This window comes from Malaclemys terrapin, chromosome 1 (genome assembly GCF_027887155.1).
Source record: "Malaclemys terrapin pileata isolate rMalTer1 chromosome 1, rMalTer1.hap1, whole genome shotgun sequence".
In the NCBI taxonomy this organism is placed as follows: Eukaryota; Metazoa; Chordata; order Testudines; family Emydidae; genus Malaclemys; species Malaclemys terrapin.
Window position 1 is genome coordinate 243,428,605 of NC_071505.1, and position 27,734 is coordinate 243,456,338.

At 41.8% G+C, this 27,734-nt stretch overlaps 1 protein-coding gene across 3 annotated transcripts in view; it reads right to left on the bottom strand.

Moving 5' to 3' along the window:
- Positions 1 to 7,485: 7,485 nt before the first annotated feature.
- Positions 7,486 to 27,734, bottom strand: part of MCF2L (MCF.2 cell line derived transforming sequence like) — a 269,080-nt gene continuing 248,831 nt past the window's right edge. The window contains exons 20-35 of one of the 3 annotated variants that reach the window (XM_054011212.1): positions 25,474 to 25,566; positions 25,265 to 25,357; positions 23,459 to 23,584; positions 20,711 to 20,932; positions 19,585 to 19,677; positions 17,639 to 17,717; positions 17,400 to 17,466; positions 16,115 to 16,230; positions 15,540 to 15,632; positions 14,557 to 14,616; positions 14,122 to 14,196; positions 12,222 to 12,302; positions 10,885 to 11,012; positions 10,065 to 10,177; positions 9,815 to 9,918; positions 7,486 to 9,695 (exon numbers count right to left, since the gene is read on the bottom strand). In XM_054011212.1, the coding sequence (XP_053867187.1) occupies positions 9,616 to 9,695; positions 9,815 to 9,918; positions 10,065 to 10,177; positions 10,885 to 11,012; positions 12,222 to 12,302; positions 14,122 to 14,196; positions 14,557 to 14,616; positions 15,540 to 15,632; positions 16,115 to 16,230; positions 17,400 to 17,466; positions 17,639 to 17,717; positions 19,585 to 19,677; positions 20,711 to 20,932; positions 23,459 to 23,584; positions 25,265 to 25,357; positions 25,474 to 25,566 (1,623 nt within the window). In that variant the 3' untranslated portion in view covers positions 7,486 to 9,615. The remainder of the gene's footprint in view (positions 9,696 to 9,814; positions 9,919 to 10,064; positions 10,178 to 10,884; positions 11,013 to 12,221; positions 12,303 to 14,121; positions 14,197 to 14,556; positions 14,617 to 15,539; positions 15,633 to 16,114; positions 16,231 to 17,399; positions 17,467 to 17,638; positions 17,718 to 19,584; positions 19,678 to 20,710; positions 20,933 to 23,458; positions 23,585 to 25,264; positions 25,358 to 25,473; positions 25,567 to 27,734) is intronic. The other 2 variants (XM_054011201.1, XM_054011206.1) reach the window with 2 other exon arrangements.

A 27,734-nucleotide genomic window follows, 5' to 3' on the forward strand; every position in this document is an offset into this window, starting at 1 on the left:
CAGTACTCCAGTCATGTGAGTTTTGTGATTTTGCAGCAATGGGGTTCCTGAACTGCGGTGGGGCAATAGATGACATGCATATCCCTATTTTGACACCAGACCACCTGCACCCCAGTATGAACTTTGTAATGAGTGCTCTGTGTGTAGTAATAACATTGCAAATGCGCCCTTTGCTATTATCTGTGAAGGATTTCAGCCCAAGCCAGCATATGTTCTGAACTAATATAGATGACTTAAGTTTCCATAAATAGACTTTTATTCCAAACCTAGACAAACAGACATTTATAACTGAATGAAACTTTATAAATACAGGGAAAAGAACCTTTGAAGGGGAAAGAACACTCATTTCCATTTCACAAACACACATATCAGCCTTGTCTTTCACAGGTCAGTGTATGTGTGGCTGTGATTGCCTGTACTCTCCCCTGGGATGTAGTGATAGGGATAGTGCAGCGGCCCCAGATGGCAGGTAAAATGTGTGGCGGGGGTATATAGGGAGGTCCCACAATGCAGTTCTCGATGGGCTGCAGAGGGAGGTAAGCACGGGATTGTTGAATCTGAAGGTTAACAAGAGTCTCCAGCATTTCTGTCTGCCGCTTAAGAAGTGCTAACATCTCCTTCTGCACATCTTTCCTTTCCCTGTGCCTTTCTCCTCTCTGCTTGATCCCCACCCATGCTGTCTGTGAGAGTGATCCTCCAAGCCCTGTGTTTGGTATCTGAAGCACCAGAGGCTTGCAGGATCTCTTAGAACATGTCATCCTGCCCCCTCTTCCTTCTCTTCCTCATCTGGCTGAGCTGCTCCACTGGTGTAGATGGAGAGACCCTCAAGGACATGTTTCCAGCTGCAAAGATGCTCAGAGGTCCTATTGTGAGTGTATTCACAAGACAAATGGAAACTTGCTATACTCAGCTCACTCCCCTTGATGCACACAAGTTCAAAGCACTGCATTCACATTTCTCCTTGGGATTCATAGAGCATGGCGGCAGTCCCAGCTATGGTGAGTACGGCCCGGGGAAAATAAGGTGGGGTGATACCTCATGGGCATAAGTACATGTGGATAGGGCAACTGAACTGAGTACTGGCACCGTTTTCCACAGGTGGTGGTGATTTTAGCTGATATCTCACTCCTGAGGGTAACGGAGGCTGAAAGGGAACACTTCATGCATGCATCCAGCTGCAGACCGGCTCCGTATGCTGCTAGCCTGTGTGCTGCACTGGTGCCTGCTGAAGTAATTGCTGACTGGTGGGAAAAGGCTCCTACCATGGCAGAAGAAATAAGGCAGCCCTCCCCAGAAACCTTTGGCAGAAGATTGCAGATGACCTCCAGGAAAGTTTCCTTGAAATCTCTATGGAAGATTTACGGGACATCCCAGTGCACAAACTGTTCTGCAGGGTCCCCACTGCCTAACTGTAGAGGGGAGTGAGAAGCAGATAGTAAAATAACCAATAGAGGAAGAGTTACTACCTCTTCTAGCGTGATTATAAAAGAGTGTAAGCAAAGTCAGGATGAGCTCTAACCTGACATCTGGTGGTGAATTATGGCGAGTGTGGAAAAGAACTCCAGGGGTTGATCTTGTTTGCATAGGCACACCCACTCGCCCGGCATGAAACAACAGCAACTCAAAGTGGTTACTTTGGCTGGTGTGGGATCCCCAGTTTTCTGTGTTATTGGGACAGGAAGAATAAAGTTTTGTTACCCTGATTCTGTGAATCAAGGCCAGTGAAACTGTTGTATGACAGAAGGACTGAGTGAGTCCTTCACCATTACCCAAGTAGCACTTGCTTGACAAGGGGCATGGGTTACAAAACCCAGTGAATAGAGAGAGGATGGGGACAGGTAGTTGTACCTGATGGTATGGGCCCTCTCTGAGGGGTTGAAACACCAATTTGCACTACCTCCTCTCTCTACTGTTGAATATCAGAGCTAACTTTGATTCCATTACAAGTCGTTACAGACTGCTGAGCTGAATTCACTTTGGGCCAATGGTGCACTAGCACTGGGGCTCCCCTACTATGAGCTGAAATTGCTAAGAGCTGAAATCACAAAAGAGCTAAAGTTATTAAGAGCTGAGATCACTGAGGCTGTGTTAACTAGTGGGGGAGCCTGAAGCTATATTGCTAAGTGGCTGGTGGAGCAGCTAGCAGAGTGGAGCATTGCAGGGACTGTTGGAGTGGAGCTGAGCGACTCACAGGTCGGAGAGTGGAGCAGAGCGGAGCCTTCTGGGAGTGGCCCAAGGGACGGCTGAAGTGGAGCAAAGCTGAGCGGCTCACAGGTCGGTGAGCAGAGTGGAGCAGCTGCCAGAGCAATTCGTGGGATGGCGGGAGCAGCTCATGGGGCAGCTGGTGGAGTGGAGCGGCTCGTGGTGAAGGCTGCAGCGGAACCCCGTCGGCCTCAGATCACCTAAGGTGCCCCTTAACACCCTGCGTGCCCCCCCCCCCGAACTCTGGGGCTGCACTGACCAGGGACAGAGACTTTGGGGGGGTTGTTGGACTTTTGGGACTTTAGCGATCCTTGGGTTGCTGGTTTCAAGAACCCAAGGGAAAGGACACAGCCCAACTTGCTGGGGTGGGGTTTTTTTTGCTCATGGTTTGTGTTATGAATCGTTTGTGGTGTTTTTCCAATTTAATGCTGATGTCGTTTACCTCATGTTATTAAACATTTTCTGTTACACTAAGACTCCGTGCTTGCGAGAGGGGAAGTATTGCCTCTTAGAGGCACCCAGGGGGTGGTATGTAATTGTCCCAGGTCACTGGGTGGGGGCTCGAGACGGTTTTGCATTGCGTTATTGAAACGGAACCCCTAGATACAGAACCCGGCCCTTGTTGCTGACAACTTAGATGGGCAGAAGGGTTACAGAGTAAATGAACAGATATCCCTGCAATATCAAAGCAAAGTGCAAACTTACCAGAGGTTCCTTCCTCTGTATCAGCCTCGCCCGCACTGGACTGTAGGGACTGGCCAGGAGTCAAAAACAGGTCCTGGCTCACTGTGCCACTGGATCCCCCACTGGATTTTTGTTAGTCTGGAGTGTGGCCTAGAGAGACTGGCATCTAGCGCCAGTTCTATTAAAATGACATTTTTTAAAATGTCATTTTAATAGAACTGGCGCTAGATGCCAGTGTTTAGTAAAACAAAGACTCACTCTAGCTTTTTGGAACTGAAATCTGTTATTTTGGGTTTAGTTTTTCTCCCCTCATGTGTATGCTCACCATCTTGTTAGAAGGACAAAGGAGCTGCTAGCAACTTGTTTTTAAAGAACCAAATAGAGCAGAAAGCCAACATCAAATGTTACAGTGTCTGTTTGCAAAATTAATGTATGTATAAAGAGACTTTAGGGCAGACATATTCAAATTTATATTAACAGTGGGCTGAACTGTATCACCGGAACACTGCCACCTTCTGTGAGACATCATAGTCCTGGATAATGTCACAACTCTACAAAACTTGATCTTATTAAAGCTTTTTTTGCCAGAAAACATTTGCTGTTAAACTGTTTTGAAACACAATCTACTTCCCCCTGCAGCTGTCCTGTCCTGTGGTTAATCCTTGAGCTTCTCTCACTGTAAATGTGTTTGTTGCTAAATTAACTCAATGGCAGCCCTTTCAGAGACATTTTACAGATAACATTAGGACTCTCCTGATGAAAGGGGTATTAGTGAGAGGTACCAGAACTTCTTACATGTACTGGGTCTCTCCCTTCTAGCCACCTGCACTTTTACTGTTAGTACTTAACTGGTCTAGTATTTGTATAAGAAGTGAGCTCAAGTTGCCAAAGAGATATCTGGACGATGAACACTCCAAAATTGGGGGTGGGGATGGAGATGGAGTGGAGTGGGCATTCAAATCTGGGATTTGGTTTGAGCCCATCTCAGATGTGATCTACACATTGAATAAAAATTTTGGCCAAACCTTGAGTTGCAATTTCACATATTCAAAGCTTGGTTCTGAATATAGCTTGTTAGTTTTTTTTCCTGGAGAAGACCCTAGACATCTAGGCATATGTATGCATTTGGTTCTGGCTTGGATCAGGCCAAAAATCTTAGGATGGTGGAAATCTTGAGAGAACAATTTATTTGACCAGATTTCAAACTACTGCCGATCAAAGTCATGTGAGAAGTGATTGAGAGATTTTGATGCCATTTAAAAAGGTCAAACACAACTCTTCTGAATAAAGTGAACAGCAGATCTTGGTCCCTGTTTCTAACCAAATGTAATTTTACACGTAACACTGCAATAAGATGATTTTAAAAGGTCTGAAAGGTTCTAACTTATTTTCTGAAATTGACTGGTCAGAGATAAATTCTAAAAATAATTAGATAAAAATTGAATTAAAAGGGGGTTTCTGAAAGTTCCCTAGAACAAAAACAAATAGAGCGAAGTTAATATCTCTGGCACAAGGCCTGAGGTTAGTCTCATGCAGCAGCTGGCCCTTATCCTTTCAAGCTGTTTGTGAAGGGCAAAGATCACTTACCAAGCACTCTGCTATAACAGCTCTGAAAATTGCTTCTCCATTGGAAGCCATAACATGGCCTTTCTATTCCTTGTTTATGGATCCCCAAGAGAGCATCTTGGTCTCCTTATCCTGCCGGAAAGGCCTTTTCTTTACCCACAATATTAACACAATCATCACACACTAAATAATAAACATATATTGACTATTGTCAACATAAATGGATTCCCTCCTTAGTTTGAGCCATATCCAACCTCCCACCCCACTCGTCTCCCACAGATGAAAGCCTGAATAAATGGAGCTATTTCAACATCTTAGGTATTTCTAATGCACCCTATCGATTGCATTTAGGCAGTACAGTATCTAGATGGGATTGACACCAAGTCTTGAAGGTTAAACTCCGCTTTGTTACAGTGAGTGGGAGAACCAAATTCCAGATCTGAAAGCACTTGATCTCATCTGCACAAATCTAATCTTAATTTTTGTGTCTATGCTTATGGAGGGAGGTAGTGTTCTCAGGTAGCCATGATGCATACCAGATAGAACTTTATACCATACTTCAAAATAAACCCCTTAGATAGCACCTGGAAGAAGGTTGGAAGCCAGTGCAGTCTTTGAAGAATTGGAGATTATCTGAAAAGTTAATTTAATTCAGTGAATATAGTTCTACACAGTACAATGAACTCATCCTGAAGTCTTCCCTGGAAATCTAGCTTTGTACCCACTAGAGGAGAGTGCTTCTACTTTGAGCCAGTTATCTAGAATACAGGAAACATGAAAAGCAACTATGGTGTTTACAGTGGGAAACGAGTTAAATAGTTGTCTCTGTCATTATTCAAAGTTCTGTATAAAAACATGATTTTTTTCCACATTCCACTGGACTAAAACTGGCCTGGGAACATGTTTATTTAATGCTGCAGAACCCATGTTGTGGCTGCCAGTCTGTAGCTCAGGAGCATTGGACTCTTGGAGCCAATTACTGGGGCTCTCTAACTGGCTACCCAGAGGCCACTATTGAGTACACAAGATACGCTCTTTGATCCAATGGATTGAAGTGCTGTCTCCGCAACACATCCAGCGTGGATGGGGGAGAGAGGGCGTGAAATTAAACCTGGCTTTGTCACATGGCAGCGGTTGGCCACAGGTCTAGCCCAGAATATCTCAATTTAGTGTGAAATCACCTCCTGCCTTCCAATACCTAGACACAGTGGGGTGCCCTGAAGATACCATTAACTCTTAGAGCACTAAAGTATATTCTTCTTCAGATGCTATAAATTAGAGTTTAGAAACCAATCTCTCCTATCTTGGCTGCTATCATGACAGGCATAAGGAGGAGGTGGCATGGGACCTCCACCTTTCTCAAGAGAGACTTCCCAATGGTGCCCCCTCCCCCCCATGACGATTTGGGGGATTTGTCTACGTACAACTTACGAATTCTGGTTGTTATGAAATTGCTGTATCTGGGAATGTCTGTGCATGGATGTGGAATCCACCATTTACTGACATGGGCTGCAATACAGTTCCTCCCAGACCAGGGACAATGGAGAATCATTTATGACCATGCACTAACCGAACAATGGGTATGCTAAGGAGACTGGCTGAAGCTAGTTTTTGCAACTAGTCTGCAGGGAGGGGGAAGTGGACAGAGTGGAAAATTCCCAAACAGTACAAAGATGACAAAGCAGGGCTTTAAAAAGGACTCACAGGAAGAAGAAAGGGAAAAGGGTTTTTGAGACACAGGAAGCATTCGGGAAAGAGATAAGCAGGCTTTCATAGCAATGGGGTGGTCTGATTTAACTGCAGGATGAGCCAAGATCAGAAAGAGCTAGCTACAGGAGAGAGGGGGCACCAAGATTATGAAGAGAAGCCACGTGCAGGAGATGGAATCTGGCTTTGTCCATGTGGAGAAGAGGACTCTGCCCAAGTCCAAAGAACTCTGCAGAGTGGTGAGGAACCTGAGCCAGGGAAATGCATTTAGGTATATTTGTTATAGCTCTGTGTATTTCCCATTCTAAGTAAAGAGTAATAGAGTTTTACAAACCTGTGCAAAGTCAGTCTGTAGGTTTTCACTACTGTGTATCCCTGAAGAGGTAAACTGTAAACCCCAAAACTCACACCTTTAGTGGGATCCTGGGGAATACGCACTAGATGCGGGGGAAGATGACACTAATTCCAGGAACTAGGCAATCGGGTTTCAGGGTACCCCCTTGCCACGAGAGCATCAAACACAAGGCCTGCACCCGGAGTGCATGCCTACAGGCCCAAAGCCAGGGACCGTATCTCAACTCTGCCCAGCCCCAGCAAGCTAAGGGCATGTGGGAGTCAGCATTTGGATCCTCTCATACCAGTCTGGTGAGTGTCCAGCAGGGGGAGCTCAACCAAATCTGTGAAAGACACCCCTTCACTCCCCAAAATTAAACCAAAACAAACATTTGCAACAAGCAACGAAGAAATTTATTATATTATATTTAATTATAATAAATCTGGCTACTGTCAAGCCAACCTGGCAGCATCTTAAATTTATTATCCAATCAGCAGGCTGGTCCCATCTCCCCAGCCCTGTGGAAGTAACAGAGTTGGAAGAGCAAACCAGGGGAGAAGTAGGAATGGAATTCTGAGAGGTGGATTAAATGAAGAGAGCAAAAAGTTTGGACACACAAAGGTTATCTTTCAAAAGGCTCATTCTGGTAGAATTGTGAGGGCTACTCCTAAGGTGTTAGCCTGGCTTTTGGAGCCAGCCATTACAGCCCTATTGACTTCTACTGAGTACACCTCAACCCCGATATAACACGACCCAATATAACACGAATTTGGATATAACGTGGTAAAGCAGTGCTCGGGGGGGCGGGGCTGCACACTCTGGCGGATCAAAGCAAGTTCGATATAACACCGTTTCACCTATAACGCGGTAAGATTTTTTGGCTCCCGAGGACAGCGTTATATTGAGGTAGAGATGTATTTATGATCTTATATGATGCACATCACAATAGTGTCTGAGCACCTTGAGACAATAAAGCAAACAGCACCTCCATATTGAGGACATCCAGCAAGAAATGCTGAAATTTATTCATCCAACTTTCATACATCCAATAAAGACCTCTGATTTTGTACTTATAATTTACAACAGCTGTAGAAAAGGAAACAGTGAAATGTGCTGTATTAAAGTGCAATGGTGTGTATAAGATCACAAAAAGAATGGAAAGGATGCTGCAATGAGACAGCTGAAAGGACAGTCTCATTACAGGACTGTTTGAGAGCAATGTATTTAAGTAAATTATGTTACAGATCATTTACAAAATAACTTACAAACAAGAAGGCAAACCAATCTCTCTGCACATTGTTATTTCATTATCACATATCAGGCTAAACAGTCCTGGCTAGCACAGTTTAGGATAATTTAAGAAGGAACGGATTAATCCTTTTTTGGAAATGATGCATAAAGTAAAAACCCTGACCAGCCTTCATACTGCAATATTGCAAGAAACCTAAAGTATTTATGAATGGTAAAGTGACACATTTTCAGCAGCATGAAGACTATAAATACATCTTTTACATTGATATATGTATATACATACACACACACACACACACACATATATATATATATTTATACACACATTTATGCACTGGCCACAGCCAGCTGCATTTTGATTGTAACTGGGACAGAAAAGTAAGCTCATTCTTTTGAGGCATTTCTCTTTTAGCTGTTCACATCGAGTGTAAAATCTAGATTTCTTATACTAAGTGACTTCTAGGTACTGAGCACCAGCAACTCCCATTGATTGCAACAGAAGCTCACTGCGCTCAGTGCTTCTGCCAATCAAGCCCTCACCACTCCAGATTATTTGAAGCAATACAGTACACAGACCAGGGAAAAATGATATTCCAGTATAAGCAAAACATTTCAAAATCGACACACTGTTTGCATTTGTAAGGCTGAACTGCAAAGAATATCTGAGGAGGTGATAATTTACAGCATTTACAGTATATCCTGAAAAACTGTATGTTTATGATTTCCCTCCTTTTACAAAAGGATTTAAAATATTTGTCCACAACATAGTTCAGATTTTTTTTTAAATAAAGTTATTGCCCCCACCCTCCCATTTTATAGAAAAAATACACAATTGTTTAAATTTTTTAATCCTTTTGAGTAAATCTACAAACATACATCCTTAGCTAAAAGGTTCAGGTTTCTAATCCTCACAATAAATCTTCAGCATTAGGAAAGCTCTTGAGCTCTATAGTGTAGCTAGCATAGTTTCATTTGCCCGTAACCATCTTCTAACTGTTAGAGCTGAAGATAACCACATTGTATTACAAATCATTAAGAAATCACTTAAGTAATACAAACATTTTGTGTTTCAATGTGTACCTTAGTAATGAAAAATTATTTTGTATCAAATATGCTATTAAATTGCCAATGTTATGTAAACACAGTGATTCTTGGTAAAGAACTTGGTTCAGAGGTCAAAATACCTCAAAAATGGCCATTGGACACAGTAAAAAATGCTGGAAAAGATAAAACAGTCTTTTCTTTTGATGCTGTTGTGGTCAGTAAATTGTCCATTTCTTTTGCACCACAGCCTGTGAAGACGCATTTTACTGCAGAAAGCACAGTGCTAAACATTCAAGACAAGAGAATGGCTGGATCTATATTTAATTCCCGGTTATTGTAAAAGACACTCCATATACTGCATTAACCCAGAAGTATCCTTACAGAAAGGTTTTTGGGAGAGTGAACTGTAAACTCAGATTTCTTATCCTTACTTCTATATTATACAATTATTTTTATTTTACAATAGGATTTACCACAGAGGAACGCATTCCTGTCTTGTCCTGTTCTTCTTCTGGTTGTGGTAAAATGGTGTGTCTGTAGAAATTTGATGGCAATATCAATGGGGAAATGTATGTTGAGATTCAGACTTCAGATCAGAAGCTTCTAGAAGATCCCATTTCAGATCATTTACTTTTCTTTATAATCTCAGATTCCACATACTTTTCACTGAGCTCTTCCTAGGGATGGCTCCATAAATCACCATTTAAAACATGAGACAGGCAACACACATGCTGGATCTCCATTTCAGTCCAACGTTCAGAAGTCTGCATAAGATGCTGGAAGTTCACAGGCGACTTGAGGAAATGTTAGCATTAGCCCTTGATGTCTCAGAAGCTGGTGCTGCCAGCATTGCAACTTTCATTATAACTTGATGATGAACTCAAAGTACTGCATCCAGTGCCTGATTCTGGAGTAAGAGGGAAAACAATCACAAGAAACATGCTATGTCATTTGTTCTTTCAAAATGCGACCTATATACATGTTTAGCTAAACTGACCATTGCCACATTTACAATTAATCTCTTACCAGAGCTGCTTAAAGACTGAGCTGATTTTGAGTTGCCTATGAGCATCAATAAATTGTTGGCTGGCACCAAACCTTCTTTCCCGGTGCTCAGATTCTTCACATACCTAAGAAAAGAATTTTACTGTCAAACTGCTTAAATTTTTAAAAATATATTCTTTATACACACACACAAATTCTTCAGAGTATATGACATCATAATTGATGAGGTACTTGTGTGCATTTTCAAGCAGCTACACACAATTTTCCATACCAAAGTCCGTCCTCTCCTTCACGGATCAGCTGAACGAGGTCTCCACTTTTCACTGCAAGATCTTCAGAACCTCTTTTGTCATAATCAGTCACAACAGTGTATTTACCAGGAGTCTAAATGCACAGAAGGAAAAACAAATGAACAAATTAAACTGTACAGTAAAAATAATAGATATTAAGCAGATATTGACTTTTGTACCGCAGGGGTAATTTTTTTTTTTTTAAACCACAGTAAAGTCGAGGTGAATATTTACTTTGACGGACGATAAATGTTGCTATTCATCCAAAATGTGAAGTCAGTATATGTATTCTCACAAACATCCTGAAAAACATCTGTACATCTCTCCATTATATCAATTAATAAAAAACAAACAAACAAAACAAAACAAACAACCCAACCACCACCACCCTCATTCAGGTTCTAAACAGGAGATAAAATTTAAAGTCCAGAAAAAGCTTAAGTGAACCAGTCAGATTTATATATGCTATTTCATTGGATAATATTGTTTTCTAACTCACTATTATTCATTACTGAGGCAGTAAACAATAGACACCTGTGTTACTTTTCACAGTTCTTTTGTACGTAATATAAACAACTGCAGATGTTATGAGTCCAAATGACAAAAAACTTTCACAAGGCACTTATGCAAACCCAACCTTAAATTGAAATCACCGTGAATTTTGCCTGATTAAGGACTTCAAGCATGGGTTTTTATGTTTTGCTGCAAGTTCAAACAAAATTCCCCATGTACTAGATACTTTTACTATATTAATTAGCAATACAAATTTCACTAAATTGGTAGGAAAATATTTCTGGTTACCAGCTTCATCTCTCCTCCCCCTTCTCCTTCTTCTTCTTCTGCATCTGATGAATTAAGTGGGTCCTCAGCACTAGACCAACCATCATTTTCTTCAGAGGCATCAAGTGACTGAGATGTTTTAGCCCAACCTTGGTAAACAAATAACCTATAGTTATTAACTTTGCAAAAATGTCCCAGAAACAAGAAAACTCCCACTGACTTCAATGAGACCAGGATTGCACCCGAAGTCTGTAATAGTTACTTACATATCAAGTAGAAATAGGAGGAAAATGTTAGGTTGGAAAATATTTATACCCTTGGGGCCAAATTCACTGCTGGCACAATTCCTATGAAGTTGTGCTATTTTATAGCAGTGGTGAATTTGGGCCTTAATGTTTTTAAAAAGAAAGTAAGCAGGAAAGTCCCCCCCACCCCTTTTTTTTTTTTTTTTTTAAAAACACACACCCACCCAGGTGTACGGCTGTTTTTCTTGGGAGGCAGTAGAAATGGAAATTGCTTCCAATTTGTGCATTGCTGTTGCTGAGGGCCGGTGGGTAGGTGTGACATCATCAAAGAAGCTTAACTGGATAATCAGATGGCAGCAATAGTGGCCTGATTTTCCAAATTGCTGAGCACTTGCAGTTCCCACTGAAGTCACTGACTTCAGCACCTTGGCAGATCAGGTTGTTATTGTTCAAAGCCAAACTGGGGTGACAAACTGCACAGTAATACTACGAGAATTGATCATGATTAAAACTGTTGCAGTAACCACCCCAGGAACAAAGATGTATGTATCACATTGTAAAGCTTTATTATTTTTCTCATGACAAGTAATGCAGGCTAACCCATTTAACTTATTTACGACGCTGAATCACATCCAGGGTGCACAACTCGCCATTCCAAATAAAATCCAACTAAGGTTGCTTTTCACTGAGGTCACCAGGTCCTTAAAAGAACAAAGTAACCACAAACATATGCATGTGGTTCTTAATCATAAAAGCAAATCATGATAAAAACAGATTAGGAAAGTTTCAGAATTAATTTTTTATGATACATTTCTGTTCAGGACAAACAGTTACATCATTAATACCCAGTGAAAAGAATGACAGGAGGAACATTCCCCAAGCCAACTCTGAATATAAAAACACGATAATAATCAGTTATACTGGGGGGGGAGGGGAACCCAGCATTTTTGCTTTCCATGGAATCTATGAGGCAGTTTCTATTTCCTGCACCATGTGTCCGGACAATACATGTTACAAAAAGTGTTCTAGAACTAGCAGAGTAAAGCCAAAACAATCTCTAATCCACAGCACACCAAAAACATAGGTTCATGTGGCCCAGGACTGATACTTTACCTTGCCTGCGCTGGGCTGCTGGTAGAAGATTAGAAGTACTGAGCCATTTGGCCCTGTCCAATGTTAATACTGAACTTGCATCTGTGAAAGAACTGAGTAATAAGTTCCTGCTTCATTCCACTCAAATTTCATTTTTAGCTTAAAAGTTACCTTTATTGCTGGGCTTGTGAGATGCAACTAGAACCCTTTTCATTATTTTTAAATTAAAAAACAATATAATAGAGTAAAGTAATATTGTGGTCTGTTCCTGGTGCTCAATTCTTCCAAGCTATCATTTACAAAAACAGAACAAAAACAAACACAGGGGACTAAACTTGGTGTTTGCCAATTATCACTCTGCTCATATGTTGCATCCTGTTTCTCCCACTCTTTGGGGGTATTGACTACCTCTTACTATGTGTCCATACAGCACCCAGTGCTACTGGGCCCCAAATCTTGGTTGGGGTGCTAGACACTACGGGAATTCAGATAACAGTAGTGTTACTATTCACGAAGGGTAGCATTTGAGTTAAAAATAAAAAAACAGTCGAAAGTGATTCTGCATCCATGATGGGGAAAAACACAAAAGCCCACAGAATTTCCAAGAGTGATTTCTTATTATTTTCAGGCAGGACTAGCCCAACGCTGACAAAACACCAAACTAGAAAAAAATGCCCTTTTCCCCAAAGAACTGTCTGCCTGAGGAACCTTAGAAAGGAAGCAAAAGAAAAAGGCAGAGAACCTATGAGAAAAGAGATTGCTAGAAAAGAAATCAGAAGGAGGATATAATTCAGTTATAGGGCCTGATTTTGATTGAACTTGCACCAGTTTTACACTTGACATTTCAACTGAGCGGCACAGCCCATCTATCCTCCCCAGGCTTTGGTGGGCAGAGGGAAGGCGAAGCGGTGGAAAGGCAAAATGGGGATAGAGGTGCGTGACGGGGGAAATGGCAGGACATTTTTAATTTAGTTTCTTGGTTATTTTCTTTCTCAAATCAACTGTCTATTCAAGGATTGTATTTGAAATCTTTGCTGGGAGCTCAGGATAAGCAGCTTGTATTCTAATGGTACAAATGGAAATGAACAAACTTAATAGGACAGAGAACCTCAGTGATATATCATTGTCTGAGTGTTTTCTAAGGTACGTGCTTTCTAAAAACATGGCTGTAGGATCTAACTCATACCCAAATATATGAATTAAACATTTATTTTTCATCAAAAAGCAGAAGCTGTCATGTGAACTGGATCTGGATTATCTGAGCCACCAGGAAAAAAATCACTCTCTCTCTCTCCAAATCCATATAGAGTTCTACAGAGGATAAGGTACCGGACAACATCCATTTCCCCTTCAGACTCTGCAACAGACTCCCATAGGACTGTCTTCACCTCTCCCTGCATCTTCTCAGGGAACCCCCCCTCTTAGAGTTCCCAGACCCTTGCAAAGACTCCTGAGCAAAACTTTTCTTCCTTGTAATATCCTCAACGTCCAGACCTTTCATACTAGCTGGGAAGTCTAGCAGGTTTGGCTGGTTTCCTACAGAGCTCAGATGTCACAGACCTTCAGATTCCACGTGCGTAGAGGCTGCGTACACACTTAGAGTGCATTGAACACCCCACAGCATAGGCAAAGTGAATGCTGTTGGATAATGCCACACCCAAAAGCCTGCAACACCAGCTGGGCTTTCACCTGGTTAAAGAAACGTTGGAAAGTGGGGTTTGGAAGAAGAGACTATTCTGTAGGGGAAATATTGCCTGAGAGTGTGTACAAGAAGGGTATGGAACCAGTGTCATGGAAAAAACAGCGGATGAGAATATTGTTGTGCACACACTATCATATGTGCATCCACACTTATTTGATATGAATATTACATTAGAGATCTATGGCTTATTGTGGAGTAGAAAAGGTGTTATGACTCTACCTCTTAAACCAAAAGGAGTTGGATCACTCTTTACTTCATGTCGTTTAGCTTTTTTGTCAGGGCTGGTAGGAGAAGCTGCAGTAGGATGAACAGGCAAAAAACAGAAGAGAGATATTGAAGAACTGGAAAAAACAGAATAGGCAGATTGCATGCTAAATACCTTTGAGTTTACACTGGAATATAGTAAATGGTTTCTGATTAATCTAATTCATTTTAGTTGCCATTGATTGATTATAACAAAAGGAATTAATTTTTTGGGTATTACATCCATTATCGTGCTAAACTGGCAAGGACAGTTTTACAATTATGGATATAAATATATGATTTTTTTCTAAAAACTGTAAATCAACAGAATACAGTTAATCTGCATTTTAGGTGCAAACATTATATTAACATGATCATTTTATTTTGGAAAAACTAATTCTACAGCAATACCTGGTCCTGTCAGAAGGATCATTGGCAATGTCTGGTTTTTAGCAGTAGGAGATGGAGTTTCTGTCAAGGCAAGCATGGAATATTAGTGCTTACCTCAGATGTGCTTTGAGTATTTAGACACACTATGCTGATACAGTCTCTCCAGAAAGAACTCAAAGGTAATCAGGGTTTAAAAAGACTTGTTAAGAGGGTGCTTGAAAATCATGTGTTCTATTAAGTGGTGTCATATTAGTGCAATGCAGACTATTTAAAGAGAATCATCCAAAACAAGAAGGACTCTACAAATGCATTTACTTGGCAGCAGGAAGCAAGAAAGTATCTTGGACTCAGACCAGCTCCTGTTTCAGAGCAAAACTGAAGACCTCTGAATTCTTATTTCCTTATATCCTTGAATATAGCAGCACCCCATGCACAGCCTTGCATTAAGTACTGCAGATTTGATTAAGAAGAAGTCAATAAGAAAACACTTCTAACAAAATATTGGTTCCCTACTGGTTTTAATACAGATAACCCAGAGCAGATACGCTGATGGTGGAGCATGTTGCTGCTCATTCACTCAGAGGGTAGGCAAATGAGCTTTCCACTGCTACCCTCCTTCAATGTTTCCACTGGAGATGAGCAGTTTAAACGCCTCCTGGGGACTCCATGGAAGGAACTGATATGTACATAAACTGGATTCAGCACTCCCCCCATGTCACTCTGACCACTCCACTGTCCTGGCTAGCACCAGGCCCTAAAACACCCCATCACCAAGTGCAAGGGAGATTATAGGCACTTGGTACTGTCCACCTCCCCCAGTGGACTTTCTACCTCAGGGCCCTTTGCGAGGGTCTATGATAGCAAAAACCACTTAAACTTGGGAGAGGAGCTAAGCTATATATTCCTATATGCATGTATATATTCACACTGAAACACACACACAAACACCCCAGACCAACTGCAGCCTTGCTTGGAAAACCGAATCTAGCTTGTTAAAAATTTACCTTTCTGACTTTTGAGGTTAGTAAAGCCCTGAAGTGTAAAGCGCTTTTTTGACAGTGCAGAGGATTCTGAGGTAGAACTAATTACTGTATCATCTACAAATGAAGAGAAATGAAAAGAGAGAAAGGGGAGATATACATGAAAAGGTCAAGGCAAAATCATCCAACACTATGCCAGGGAACTAGCATTTTGAGGGAGAAATAAAAGACAGAAAGTTCACGCATTGCAGAAGAATCCAAGCAACAGTTTATCACCACTGTGCAGACCTTTACATTTAGAAGTGGTCTAGTGGCTGAACTCAGTGATGGGAACCAAATCACAGAGGAATAAAGGGCTCTTCATCAGTACATTCTCGGCAGGGTTTTAAGAGAGTTTTGAGGTAGTGTCAAGACATTTGTCCAGTAAAAGAGAAATCTGGGAAACAATCAAATCTGCAGGGTCTATCTACAATGCTGGTTCTGTAACAAAAAAACCCCAAGAGCATACTCCTAGCTCTCACTTTACATTGGACACTCTCCATTCCCCCTTGGTAAGATACAATTAAATTATCCATGGGCACAGAGTAACAGAGACTCACCTTTGCCTTTCTCGGGGTACTTTGGTGCTACTGAGGTGACACAACCTTCTGGACTTGTGGGATCAGTTTTTCTCTCTTCTAGTTTTTTGATGGTTCTTCCCTGGTTCCTTGAAGGACTGTTTATCAGAAGAAAATTAAGACAATAAACCTCCTGTAGTTCTAAGTCTGAACAGGGATGGCAGATATCTGGCCCTTCTGCAGGCCACAAGGCTGCTATTGCTCCTTCCTGCAGACATGCATACTGAAGAGTGTGCATGGACCACAGCTTCCGCTCCCTGGAAAGCTAGGATGGGGACGGTCACCCAGTGATTGCAGCCATGTGTGTTATGGTTGCTGCTGGGGCTGAGAAAGGATTCAGGACTCCTCCCCCCACGCCCTTAGTCTGGTGATCTCTGCCTTAGCAGAGCCCTGAACATCCCTTCTGCTAAGAATTATGGACTGAAGTCGGCTTGCTAGCTGTTACCACTGGGCAGACAGGCAAATGGTGAAGGAGGAAATACAAATGGAGTTGTGGAACCAGAAGGGGCTCCCATCTCAATGTTGGATTCCAGGATGGGGAGGAGAGGGCTGTCTCTAGAACCCTGTACAGCTGGGCACATTTTCCTTGTGGGCTGAGGTCCCCATCTTTCTGCACCCTCTATTCCACTTGCGGAGGGGAAGGTGTTAGGACTCAGAGCGAGCTGAGTTCTGGGGAATAGGCTGAACAGAGCCTATCACTGAGCTACAGGTTATATAGTAGGAACCCTGTAAACCCCGCACTGGAACCAATTAAATGCCTGGTGAAGGACAGTGTGGGTGACGCCCCTCCTCTGTGTCAGTGTAATAAAAGTTGTGGCCTGCTGTTTAAAATCCACGTTTTAGTTGTCATTTCACTGCTGTGTTCAAATCAAAGATGTATGGTACATTTTTCTTTATTTCTTGGAGTTTATTTTATTGTAAAAATTTGTATATTATAATAAATAATGCTATATTCTGTAGACATGCAATCTGGTATGTTTTGACAGATATAGGTGTGCTAGACTGAGCTATTTTCTACTTCATACCACTGCTGTTAGCTCTTCATTTAAACAAATACATAAAAGTTCAAAAGCTATTTAAACCCCAGGTCTATAATTCTACAATGTAGAAAAGCAGCAGCACCAAAGAAAAATTAAGAAGTAAAATGTATAGTAGAGGCAAGTGGACAAAAGAACTACAGATGAACATCATTGGTAAGCCTAATGTATTTTGTAACCATCTGCTATGTCTTAGCCCACCAAATTGATTTGATGACGTATTTACTTACCTTGTACAAGTTGGTGCAGGCATAGGTAAACTGTGTGTCTGTTCTAGTGTTCTGTGCTGACTAGCTTCTGCGAGAAAGAAAAATACCTATCAAATAATTTATTTGTACTTGGAGCCTTTGTATTCAGAATTTTTTTTTTTTTTTTTTTTGTTTACAAATCAGATGTAGAGAATGTGGTTTCCAGTACAAAACTGCATTGTGCAGAAGGGAGAAGGAAAGAGATAAAGAGAATGTTTTACCTCTGCATGCCTGCAGTTGGCTAGTTAACACTTTTCTAATTTCATTTACCCAGGTAGCTTTAATTTCAGGGGTTGGTGCCTATCACAAAAAAGAAACCAGTGATCAAATATTGAAAGCTAGTTGCACTAAACAGTGCAGGCAAACACACACCTAGGAAGAGCCCTAAAGAAAAGATAAACAGAACTCTCTCTCAGGGCTTTGGGGGAAGGGGAGTTATTTAAAGTTTTTAGCTGGGCTGGGAGGGGAGCGGGGAGAGACTGGAGCTTTTGCCACTGTCATAGAGACGTTAATTTTCTCATTAGAAAAATGAAAAGACTTTTTTTATGCAAATTATTTTTGTGAAATGTTGGGAATCTTCTATTTTTCATCAATCCTGAACACACACACATGCTGATTTTTACACGCCTGAGCAGTGTCACTGAAGTCAATGGGTAGCTCAGGTGTGTAAAGTTAAGCACATCTGTGAGTTCTTGCAGGATCAGGGGATAAGTTCACACAGTTTTACTCCACTTTTCGGTCTCATAGACTCATAGACTTTAAGGTCAGAAGGGACCATTATGATCATCTGGTCTGACCCCCTGCATGCTGCAGGCCACAAGGCCCTTCCCTGGACTCTGCCGTTGAAGTCCCCAATCCTGTGTTTTAGTGACTTCAATCGGCAGAGAACCTCCTGCTAGTGATCCCTGCCCCATGCTGCGGAGGAAGGCGAAAAACCTCCAGAGGCTCAGCCAATCTACCCTGGAGGAAAATTCCTTCCCAACCCCAAATATGGCGATCAGTAATACCCCGAGCATGTAGGCAAGAGTCTCTAGCCTGACCCTTGTTGGCCATTATGCTATTTACGTACCATTGCTTGGTTTTCCTTGGCTACTATGTTTTACCATTAAACCATTCCCTCCATAAATTTATCTAACTTAATCTTAAAACCAGACAGGTCCGTTGCCCCCACCGTTTCCCTCGGAAGGCCGTTCCAATATTTCACCCCTCTGACGGTCAGAAACCTTCGTCTAGTTTCAAGCCTGAACTTCCCCACGGCCAGTTTATATCCATTCGTTCTCGTGTCCACATTAGTACTAAATGACATCGGAACTGTGTCACAATACTACTGGGCTGCAAGCTGTAGATTAGTAGGTTATAAAATGAGACCACACTTTCTCGTGTTTTTAAAAAAAGAGTGCCTCTTCTGTTTAAAGTACCTTCTGCATTCACCTCTGCGTGTGGGTTCTATTTTCCTCTCATTCTACCAGTACACAGTAATACAGTAAAAAACCCATTACATCCTGTAACATCTTACATATTGTGTCCCAAAAAGCTTTATAGTGTTGAATAATACTTCACTTTTTACCTTCATAATTCATCAGAAGAAGAGAGAAATTAAGAGTTATATTTTTCCTCTTTCCTGTCTTTCTGCTGAATGGCTCCTATTACAGTAAGTGGGCCACATCCTTAGCTGGTGTAAACTACTGTAGCTCCATTGACTTCAACTGAGCAGTAGTGATTTGCACATATTGAGGATCTGGTTAAATGACTCTTACACATATTCAAAGACCTTTACGCACAAACATGAAAAATGCTTCACCAGGTATTTTTTTTGTGAATCTGGATTGTATAGTGATGTATATAGGGTCCATTTACTTCCCTTATTGGAAGTCAGAAAGCATTACTGGCTCATACCCAAACCAGAAAAGAGTCTCACAACTTTTAATTCTCTTCAGGCTACACAAGACTTGCTGCACATGTCTCTACATAGGCTCCTTGTCCAAGTGACATTGCTAAGAAACAATTTCTGTAAGTAGGAGCAACAGTTCCAAACATACAGCAGGTGTGGAAAGCACCCCACTATTTATTCTATGAAAGTGCATGGCTCAGAAATTAAAAACGATCAGTACGTAAAACAGAAATATAAGCCAATGAGTTCATATAAACTGAAGTGAAGCACCATTACCTGAATGATGTAAACTTCTTCCCTCGCATTATACCAGATTTCAAATTTCTTTGAGTCACCTTTAGCGTTCTCGGTTATTCCAACAGCTGTCATCTGGCAAACACAACAAACTGATGTTAACATGCTTAATATCAATTAAAATAACAGAGGCCCATTAGTCATCTTCTTGTATCCCAATACACTGAACTGTTTAAACTTATTCAGCAGAGTAATCTTTTCATCACTGATCTGAGGTTTTACACTCAAGACAAAAGAATATATTGATCATGTACAACCCGCGCATTATGCAGTTGAAGCAGGAGAGATTTAGGGCTTTACTCTCAGCTGTCACCAATGTGTCAGGATGAAAGGGGAGATTCTGTAAATTAATCAAGGCAGACCCATAAATTATCTCATATTTAAGGGCCAGATTTGGACACCCTTACATTTTGGATGACCTTATTCCCTCAGTAGTCCCAATTACCAATTTAACATGGATAAGGGGATCGCAATCTGGACTATATTAACCTAATATGGTTTTGTAACTCAAAACAGAAGATATTGGAGTTAAAAAAGGGAGGCTATGGAGAGATGGGGATGACAGGAAGGACACAGTAAATAGCATAAAAGGCAGAGATTATAACAATAATGGCCAGACTTGCTTCAAAGTGCAAATTCCATACTGCAAAAAATTCTTAAGGGGTTTAAGATAGCAAAATATATTGGGCACATAATGGGTACGTCTTCACTACCTGCTGTATCGGCGGGTAGCAATAGATTTATCTGGGATTGATATATCGAGTCTCGTTAAGACGCGATATATCGATCCCCAAACGTGCTCACCGTCGACTCTGGAACTCCACCAGAGCGAGCGGCAGTAGCGCAGTTGACAGGGGAGAAGCAGCCATCGATCCCGTGCCGTCTGGACCCCATGGTAATTCGATCCAAGATACTTTGACTTGAGCTACGCGAAGTTGCATATCTTGGATCGATCCCCCCCCAGTGTAGACCAGCCCAATGTGTTTACAAATAAAGTTATAGGTATAAAATGTCTTCAGTGGGTGAACGTAATATACTATATTAAAGCAGCTCAAAGGCTTAGGTACTACTTTTATCTTATTCTTAATATGATTGCTAAAAATCTTACATTTAAGGAATGCTTATAACTGTAGGAAGGTGCTTTTTCATATCCCTCTCCATTTTCTTCTCTCTTTTTACAGAACAACACTGCCTTCTCATGGAGGAACAGGTGCCTTTGCATTGGCTTGAAACGTGCCAAATCCTTCACTTTTGAGTGGCCCTTTTTATGATCAGTCCATACATTGAAGGATCCTTGCATTAAAAGCTTGCCCAGTTCATTCAGGTTTCCCTGAAACAAGAACAGTGAAGTTGTTTACACTTTGAAGAGACTATCAACTTGAAAACACATTTCCATCTGAAAATGTTGTTCTGGCAATACTGTTGTTGTTGCCCGAAACTCCCACAATCAGTAAGGGAAGGTGGACCCAAGAATGTTTGATAGCAGGGCCGGCTTTAGGCTGATTCAGCTGATTCGTCTGAATTGGGCCCCACGCTAAGAGGGCCCCACGCTGCAGCTCTCCACCCCGTCCCCAGCTCACTTCCCCCTCCTCCCATCCCCTGAACACTCCGCCCCCTGCTCCTCCCCCTCCCCTGCTTCCCGCGAATCAGAGGTTCGCGGGAAGTCTGAAAAGAAGCAGGGGCGGGCAGGCAGCACCAGGTAACCTGGGGTGGCGGGGGGTGCGAGAAGGGCTCTGGGGAGGCACAGCCTAGTCCGGCCCCGGTTCCGGCCTAGCGCGCCAGCCCCCACGGCTCTGGCCCGGCCCCCGCAGCGCAACTTCGGTTCCGGCCCCACGGCCCGGCGCGGCTTCGGGTCTGGCCCCGCGGCGCGGCTCTGGCCCCCGCGGCTTCGGCTCCGGCCCCCCCCGGCCCGGCCCCTGCGGCACGGCGCGGCTCGGCTCTGGCCGCCGAGGGGCTCTGGGCCGGACCCAAGCCTGGCGAACACAGCCGGAGTGCGGCTCGATTCCTGGGGGCGGGGCTTGCCGCAAGCCCCGCCCCCAGTAATCGGGCCCCACTCTTGCTAAAGCCGGCCCTGTTTGATAGCATTAGACAGGAGAGCAGAAAACCCCTGTAATTTGTGTGTGTAGGTATGTGTGTATATATATTTGTAAAAAAGGTGCTCTATCAAAATGTTTTTAAAAAAATAATAAAAAATGGTTACTCTGAAACCTAAAAAATGGTTGACATTGTTCCTTTATACATAATTTATTTGGTTTATTAAACTTGAAGTGGGAAGAATTTATACAAAGTTATGTGATGCAAGGTGGTCCAAATTAGCCTAAAGAGAACAGAATCAGCATATCAGAGCAGCAATGCTGTTTCTTATTTAGAGTTTAACCATTCTCAATGAAGAAAGGACGAGGAATCCACCATTACGTGCAAATTCACAACAAATCACATGTAACATCATTATACGTATCCAACAGCACATCAAATACTGAGGAGAAATATGATATAGAATGATGTGAGATTAGCCAAAGTCAAAAAAAGTCTTATCTGAACCTCTTTACTTTGATGGTTCAGATAAAATGGAACTTGGAGGTGAAATCCTGGCCCTACTGAAATCAATGGGAACCCTACAGAATAAGATTCTAAGGCAAGAAGGAACCATTGCAATCATCTAGTCTGACCTCTTGTATAACACAGGCCACAGAACTTCCCCCAAATAATTCCTAGAGCAGATCTTTTACAAAAACATCCAATCTTGATTTCAAACTTGTCCGTAATGGAGAACCCACCATGACAATCGGTAAATTTTTCCAATGTCTCATTACCCTCACTGTTAATTTCCACCCATTTCCAGTCTTAATTTGCCTACCTTCAACTATCAATTGTTGGATTGTTGTACCTTTCTCTGGTAGACTGAAGAGCCCATTATTAAATATAATGTTCCCTAAATAGGTACTTATGGACTGTAATCAGTTCACCCCTTAACCTTCTCTTTATTAAGATAAATAGATTGAGCTCTTTGAGTCTCTCTCTCTAAGGCATGTCTTCTAATCCTTTAATCATTCTCGTGGCTCTTCTCTGAATTGTCTCCAATTTATCAACATCCTCTTTGAATAGTGGACACCAGAACTGGACACAGTATTCCAGAGTGGTCACACCAGTGCCAAGTACAGAGGTGAAATAATCTCTCTACTCCTACTCAAGATTCCCCTGTTTATGCAGCCAGGAGTGCATTAGCTGTTTTGACCACAGAGTCACGTGGGGAGTTCATGTTCGTGATTATCAACCATGACCCCCAAATCTTTTTCAGAGTCACTGCTTTCCAGGATAAAGGATGCTATAATTCCTGGGGCTGGTTTTACAACACAACTCCCCCGTCAGCTCATCTCTAGAGGAAATTTCCCTCCAAGGATAAAGTATTAGGCAACGGTTAACATGCCTTCTTCTGAAACATGTGGCACGGTCTACTGTCAGGCAATGTACAGCACTAGAAATGGACAACTGACATGACAATTCTTATTCTCTTCTTTCTGAGGTACACTGTTGAATCAAACAGACTTTATACCTCACTTTGTATCTGAAGAGGAAAAATTAAAGAGGAAAATTGGGATCTGCAACTTGTAAAATCTATTAAAATTGGGATTGGGACTTGTAAGATCTATTAAAAGTTTGTATTAGTAATGAGATTGGTGAGAAATATGTAAGAAATCCATTTTCCCATTATTTTTGACAACACAGTTCAAATATTAGTTAAAAGGAAACAGTTACGCAATCCCATTTGCATTATTATACACACACACACACACACACACACACCTCATTTCTTTTTGTATCTGTATAAAAATAATTAAGAAATGCTGTCACTTACATCATAGCCAGTAATGGCAATCTGGTGCATGGAATCATTGACTGCTTTGAGAATACCTAATATAGAGGTTAATGCCTCCTGCAGATCTTCAGCTCCTTCACAGTTTTTGCTGTATTTCAGCATTTCCTGTGGAAAAAACAATGATGTGATGCTCATTCAGTTTTGTAAACAGATAACTATTAATACTCAAGGTAAGTGTACTTTCAACACTGAATTTGAGGCAAATTTTCAAAGTTAGCTGATGAAATTTTGTGCAAAAAAAACCAAAATCAAAAATCTGGTCCCTTTGTGACATTTTCAATCAAAAATTCCCACTTGCCACATCTGAAAAAGGCCCGAGGAGGAGGAGGAGATGGGAATTTCTAAAAGTCACATGGCAGTGGATTAAATATAAGGCTGGGAGTTGGAAGGTTCTAAATTCTACTTCTCACCTCTACCAGGGACAGGACTTAACAATTCACACTTAGAGCACTTTACAAACATTAGTAAATGATAAAGTAGGTAAATATCTGTAAATGAGGATTATGCAGCCCAATCTTGCAAACAGTTACTATTAAAATGGTGGAAAATTGGCATGAATTTTTGTGGAAAATCTTTCCATTGTTACCTAGCTCTAAAACTGAAGTATAGATCATGCTCATTTTAAGCTGTTATTATTATTTAGATTGTAGCCTGGAGCCCTGGTCACAGATTGAAGCTCCACTGTGCTAGGCACTGCCCAAAAACATAACAAGGAGGCAGTCCTTCACCAAAGACTTTAAATCTAAGTGAAGATGCTCTTTTCTTTTCTATGGCACCAGTCCTGCAGTTTGATCCATGTAGCGTTCCACTAACTTCAGGGGGAGATCACATAGGAATTAGGGTTCACTCAGGCAGGTCAAATTGCAGGAACTAAGGATATTTTAAGAGAGACTTCTGAAATCATTTGATTATTCCACTCTTCATATTTAAACATCATCAGCAAAATTCATCCCTGTTATAGCTTGATAAACTTCAATGGATTTGTGCCCAGGGCAAATTTGATCCAATGTTATTTTTAAATAATTAGTGTACTATAATTTTAAAAACTAGTTTTGGAATCTTAACTTGCATGTATGTGAAGCATTTGTTAAAACAAGTAATATACATGCATGGAAAAGGTTATGTCTTGAATGTCCATTAAATAATTTATGAAGGAAAAAAATCAGACATGTCTTAAATGTTTGGAAATTTGGTGTAGCATTTTCAAAAATTTCAGGCTTCTAATATAAAACTATAAAATTCAACATCATCATATATTTTCTAAAAACATACAGTGGGTGTCAATTAAGAAGTACTTGATACCTGAAATGTATCCCTCTGCATTATCTTGCAGAGTTTCTATTTAACTACAGAGGCATTTTTCTGAGCACATTTTTGAATCCATGGTGCAAATTCCTCCAATGGTCACAAGTTTTAAGTAAATGGGAAGTATTCCTTGCAAGTTTGGTTATCTTAGTCCTCCTTCTGTCTACCCAGACTCCCAGAGGGAGAATAAAAGCAAAAGCAACAGTTAAGCAAAGACTATATACAGAAAGACTAGTTTGCTCACTTCCTGCTTTTAGAATCAAAGAAACAAGAGAAGGGAACAAGAAGATGGCAGACTGGGATCTGTCCATCAGCCTTCATGACCTGAAAGTACACGTATGTTCTTATTTCTGCTGTCTTTTAGGCTTTTCTCTGGGTAGGATGAGACAAGTAGATGACACACAATTACAAAATAATGTAATTTTTAAAAATGTGCAACCTTCAAAACCATAAGCATTAATACCACTCTGTATCCCTTACCTTCAGCAGTAACTGATATTTGGTTATTCTCTGAACAGGTTTCAGTAAGTAGGAATCCAAACTCAGCTTGTGATCAAGTTTCCTCTGACATTCCTAAAATGAATTTAGCACTTCGTTAATACATAAAGTCTTTCTTTCAGCCTTAGAAACATTGAGAAAAATATATCAATTTACAAATACAAATATTTTGAAGAAATAAATAAGTATACCTGAAAAAATGCAGAGTCTGAAAACTGCCTCCATAAGCTTTCAGATCGGGGCTTATTTTGACAGTATTTTTCATAAATCTGGAAATCTTCCATCTGAATTTGGGGGAAAAGGTTGTTGTGAATTCGAGTACTGAACTTTTTAGTAAAAGTACTTAAAATTCTTAGGAATGCCTGCCTATGAGACTAAGAAAAAACAGGACAAACAACACTATAATTCCCTGGAACCTTATTGGCAAAAAATATTGTTAAAATATTCACTATCATTTTAAAGGATATTATGAATTTGCATATTGTATTGCAGAATTTCAAAACAACATTTTCTTGTTAATTCTTACTTCTGTTAAATATGTACAAGCAGTGGTGGACTTAGAGTTAGTGGGGCCCTGTGCTCAGCTTCATTTTTGGGGCCCCTCCTTGGGACCCAGCCAAGAAAAAGAACATTCTCTCTTATCCCCCCCCACCCCTGTTTTTCATTTTTTTAAATTCCTCCTCCTCCTCCTAGAAGTAATAGGACGTAAATGAAAATAAAGTGAGATACCTTGATTGTTTTTGTAGTCTAACTTATTTTTCCACAGACCACTTGAAAATCGCTGGGGGTCTTGGCGGACAACTTAATGATTTTTCCAAATATTGTTTGTACCATTAGCTAACTATTGTAAAGCACTTTGGATAAGAGCACTTCATTAAAAGTAAAAAAATATTGGGATGCAGGGTCTGGCCAGGACTTAGGGTGTGGGAGGAGGCTCAGGGCTGGGGAAGGAGATTGGGGTGTGGAGCGCTTATCTGGGGCAACTCCTGTTTGGTGTGGGGAGTGCAGGTAGGGATGTAGGGGGGGTGCAGGAGTCAGGGAAGGCAGGGGGCTGGGGGTGTATGAGGTGGTGCAGGAGTCAGGGCTGTGGGTATGTGAGGGGGTGCAGGGTCTGGAAGGGAGTTAGGGTGCAGGAGTGGGCTGGAGGTTGGGATGCGGGGTCTGGCCAGGAGTTAGGATGCAAGAGGGGGCTCAGGGTTGGGGCAGGAGGTTGGGGTGTGGAACACTTACCAGGGGCAGCTCCCATTTGGTGTGAGGGGTTCAGGTGGGAATGTGTGGGGAGGGTGCAGGAGCTCCCGTTTGGTGCTCAGGGGGGATGTGGAGGGTGCAGGAGTCAGGGCATGGGGCTGGGGGAGGTGGTGCAGCTGTCAGGGCAAGGGGCTGGGGTCGTGGGGGGGCTCCCAGCCCCCTGCCGTGAGCTGCTCACGGCAGGGGGGTAATGTGTAGGGGGAGTGCGGGCCCCTGCCTTTGCTCCGCCCTATCCCAATTCCACTCCCTTCCCCAAGGCCCTACCCCTGCCTCCTCCCCCGAGCGCCCTGCAGCCCCGCTTCTCCCCCTCCCTCCTGGAGAGACCTGAGTGCCAGCAAACAGCTGTTCGGCTGTGGGGGCAGCGCTCGGAGGGGGAGGGGTGGGAATGCGGCATGCTCGGGGGAGGGGAGAGCTTGGCTGCCGGTTGGTGCAGAGCCTGCAGCAGGAGCCCCAGGAGCCGGCAGGATTAAGGTTCTGTCCCTGCAGATGCCCGGCCCTGGGGCCCCCTGTTGTTGGGGGGCCTCGTGCCAGGGCACCCTGTGTTTCACTGTAAATCTACCTCTGTGTACAAGCCATATATATATTATATCCATCCCTTAAAGTAATATATGAAAAAGAAATAAGTCTATATAGTATTCTAATAGTAACCAGAAGTACAAGCAAACAGTAATAAAATAGAGAGATGCTCTTTAGAGGTAGGTTGCTATGTCACCAGCTGCATCCAGGTGATAAATGTTGCTGATAGCTAATCCATAACAAGCCTTTGCTATCCAGTCAGAAATAATAAGTGCTACTACCATCAATAGAATCATGTGGTATACTCTTGTGGAGTGGTGCGAAGCCTTTGTAGCACATAATTTATTCAAACACTTTTGCAGTTTTTCTGTTTGGGAGTTATCTGCATACAGATTTGAATTTGATGAATTTGTTCATTATTACAAAGTGTTCAAACACTTTGCACTAACATATTACCCAACTGGTTGTGCATTAGTCAATGTCTTCAAGGGTTTTACTATTTGTTATTCAAGGATATGTCTGATCACGTAAGCCATGTGGTATTATTTCTGCTCCCTGACTGTATGATTGAAATTTTTTAAAGTAGAGAAACGTTTGTGTTATATTCACATAGGTATTTATGAACCTATCATCTTCTGGGTCAAATTTGCCCCTGTAGAGAGGGCCAAGACAAAGCCTAAGCGATACG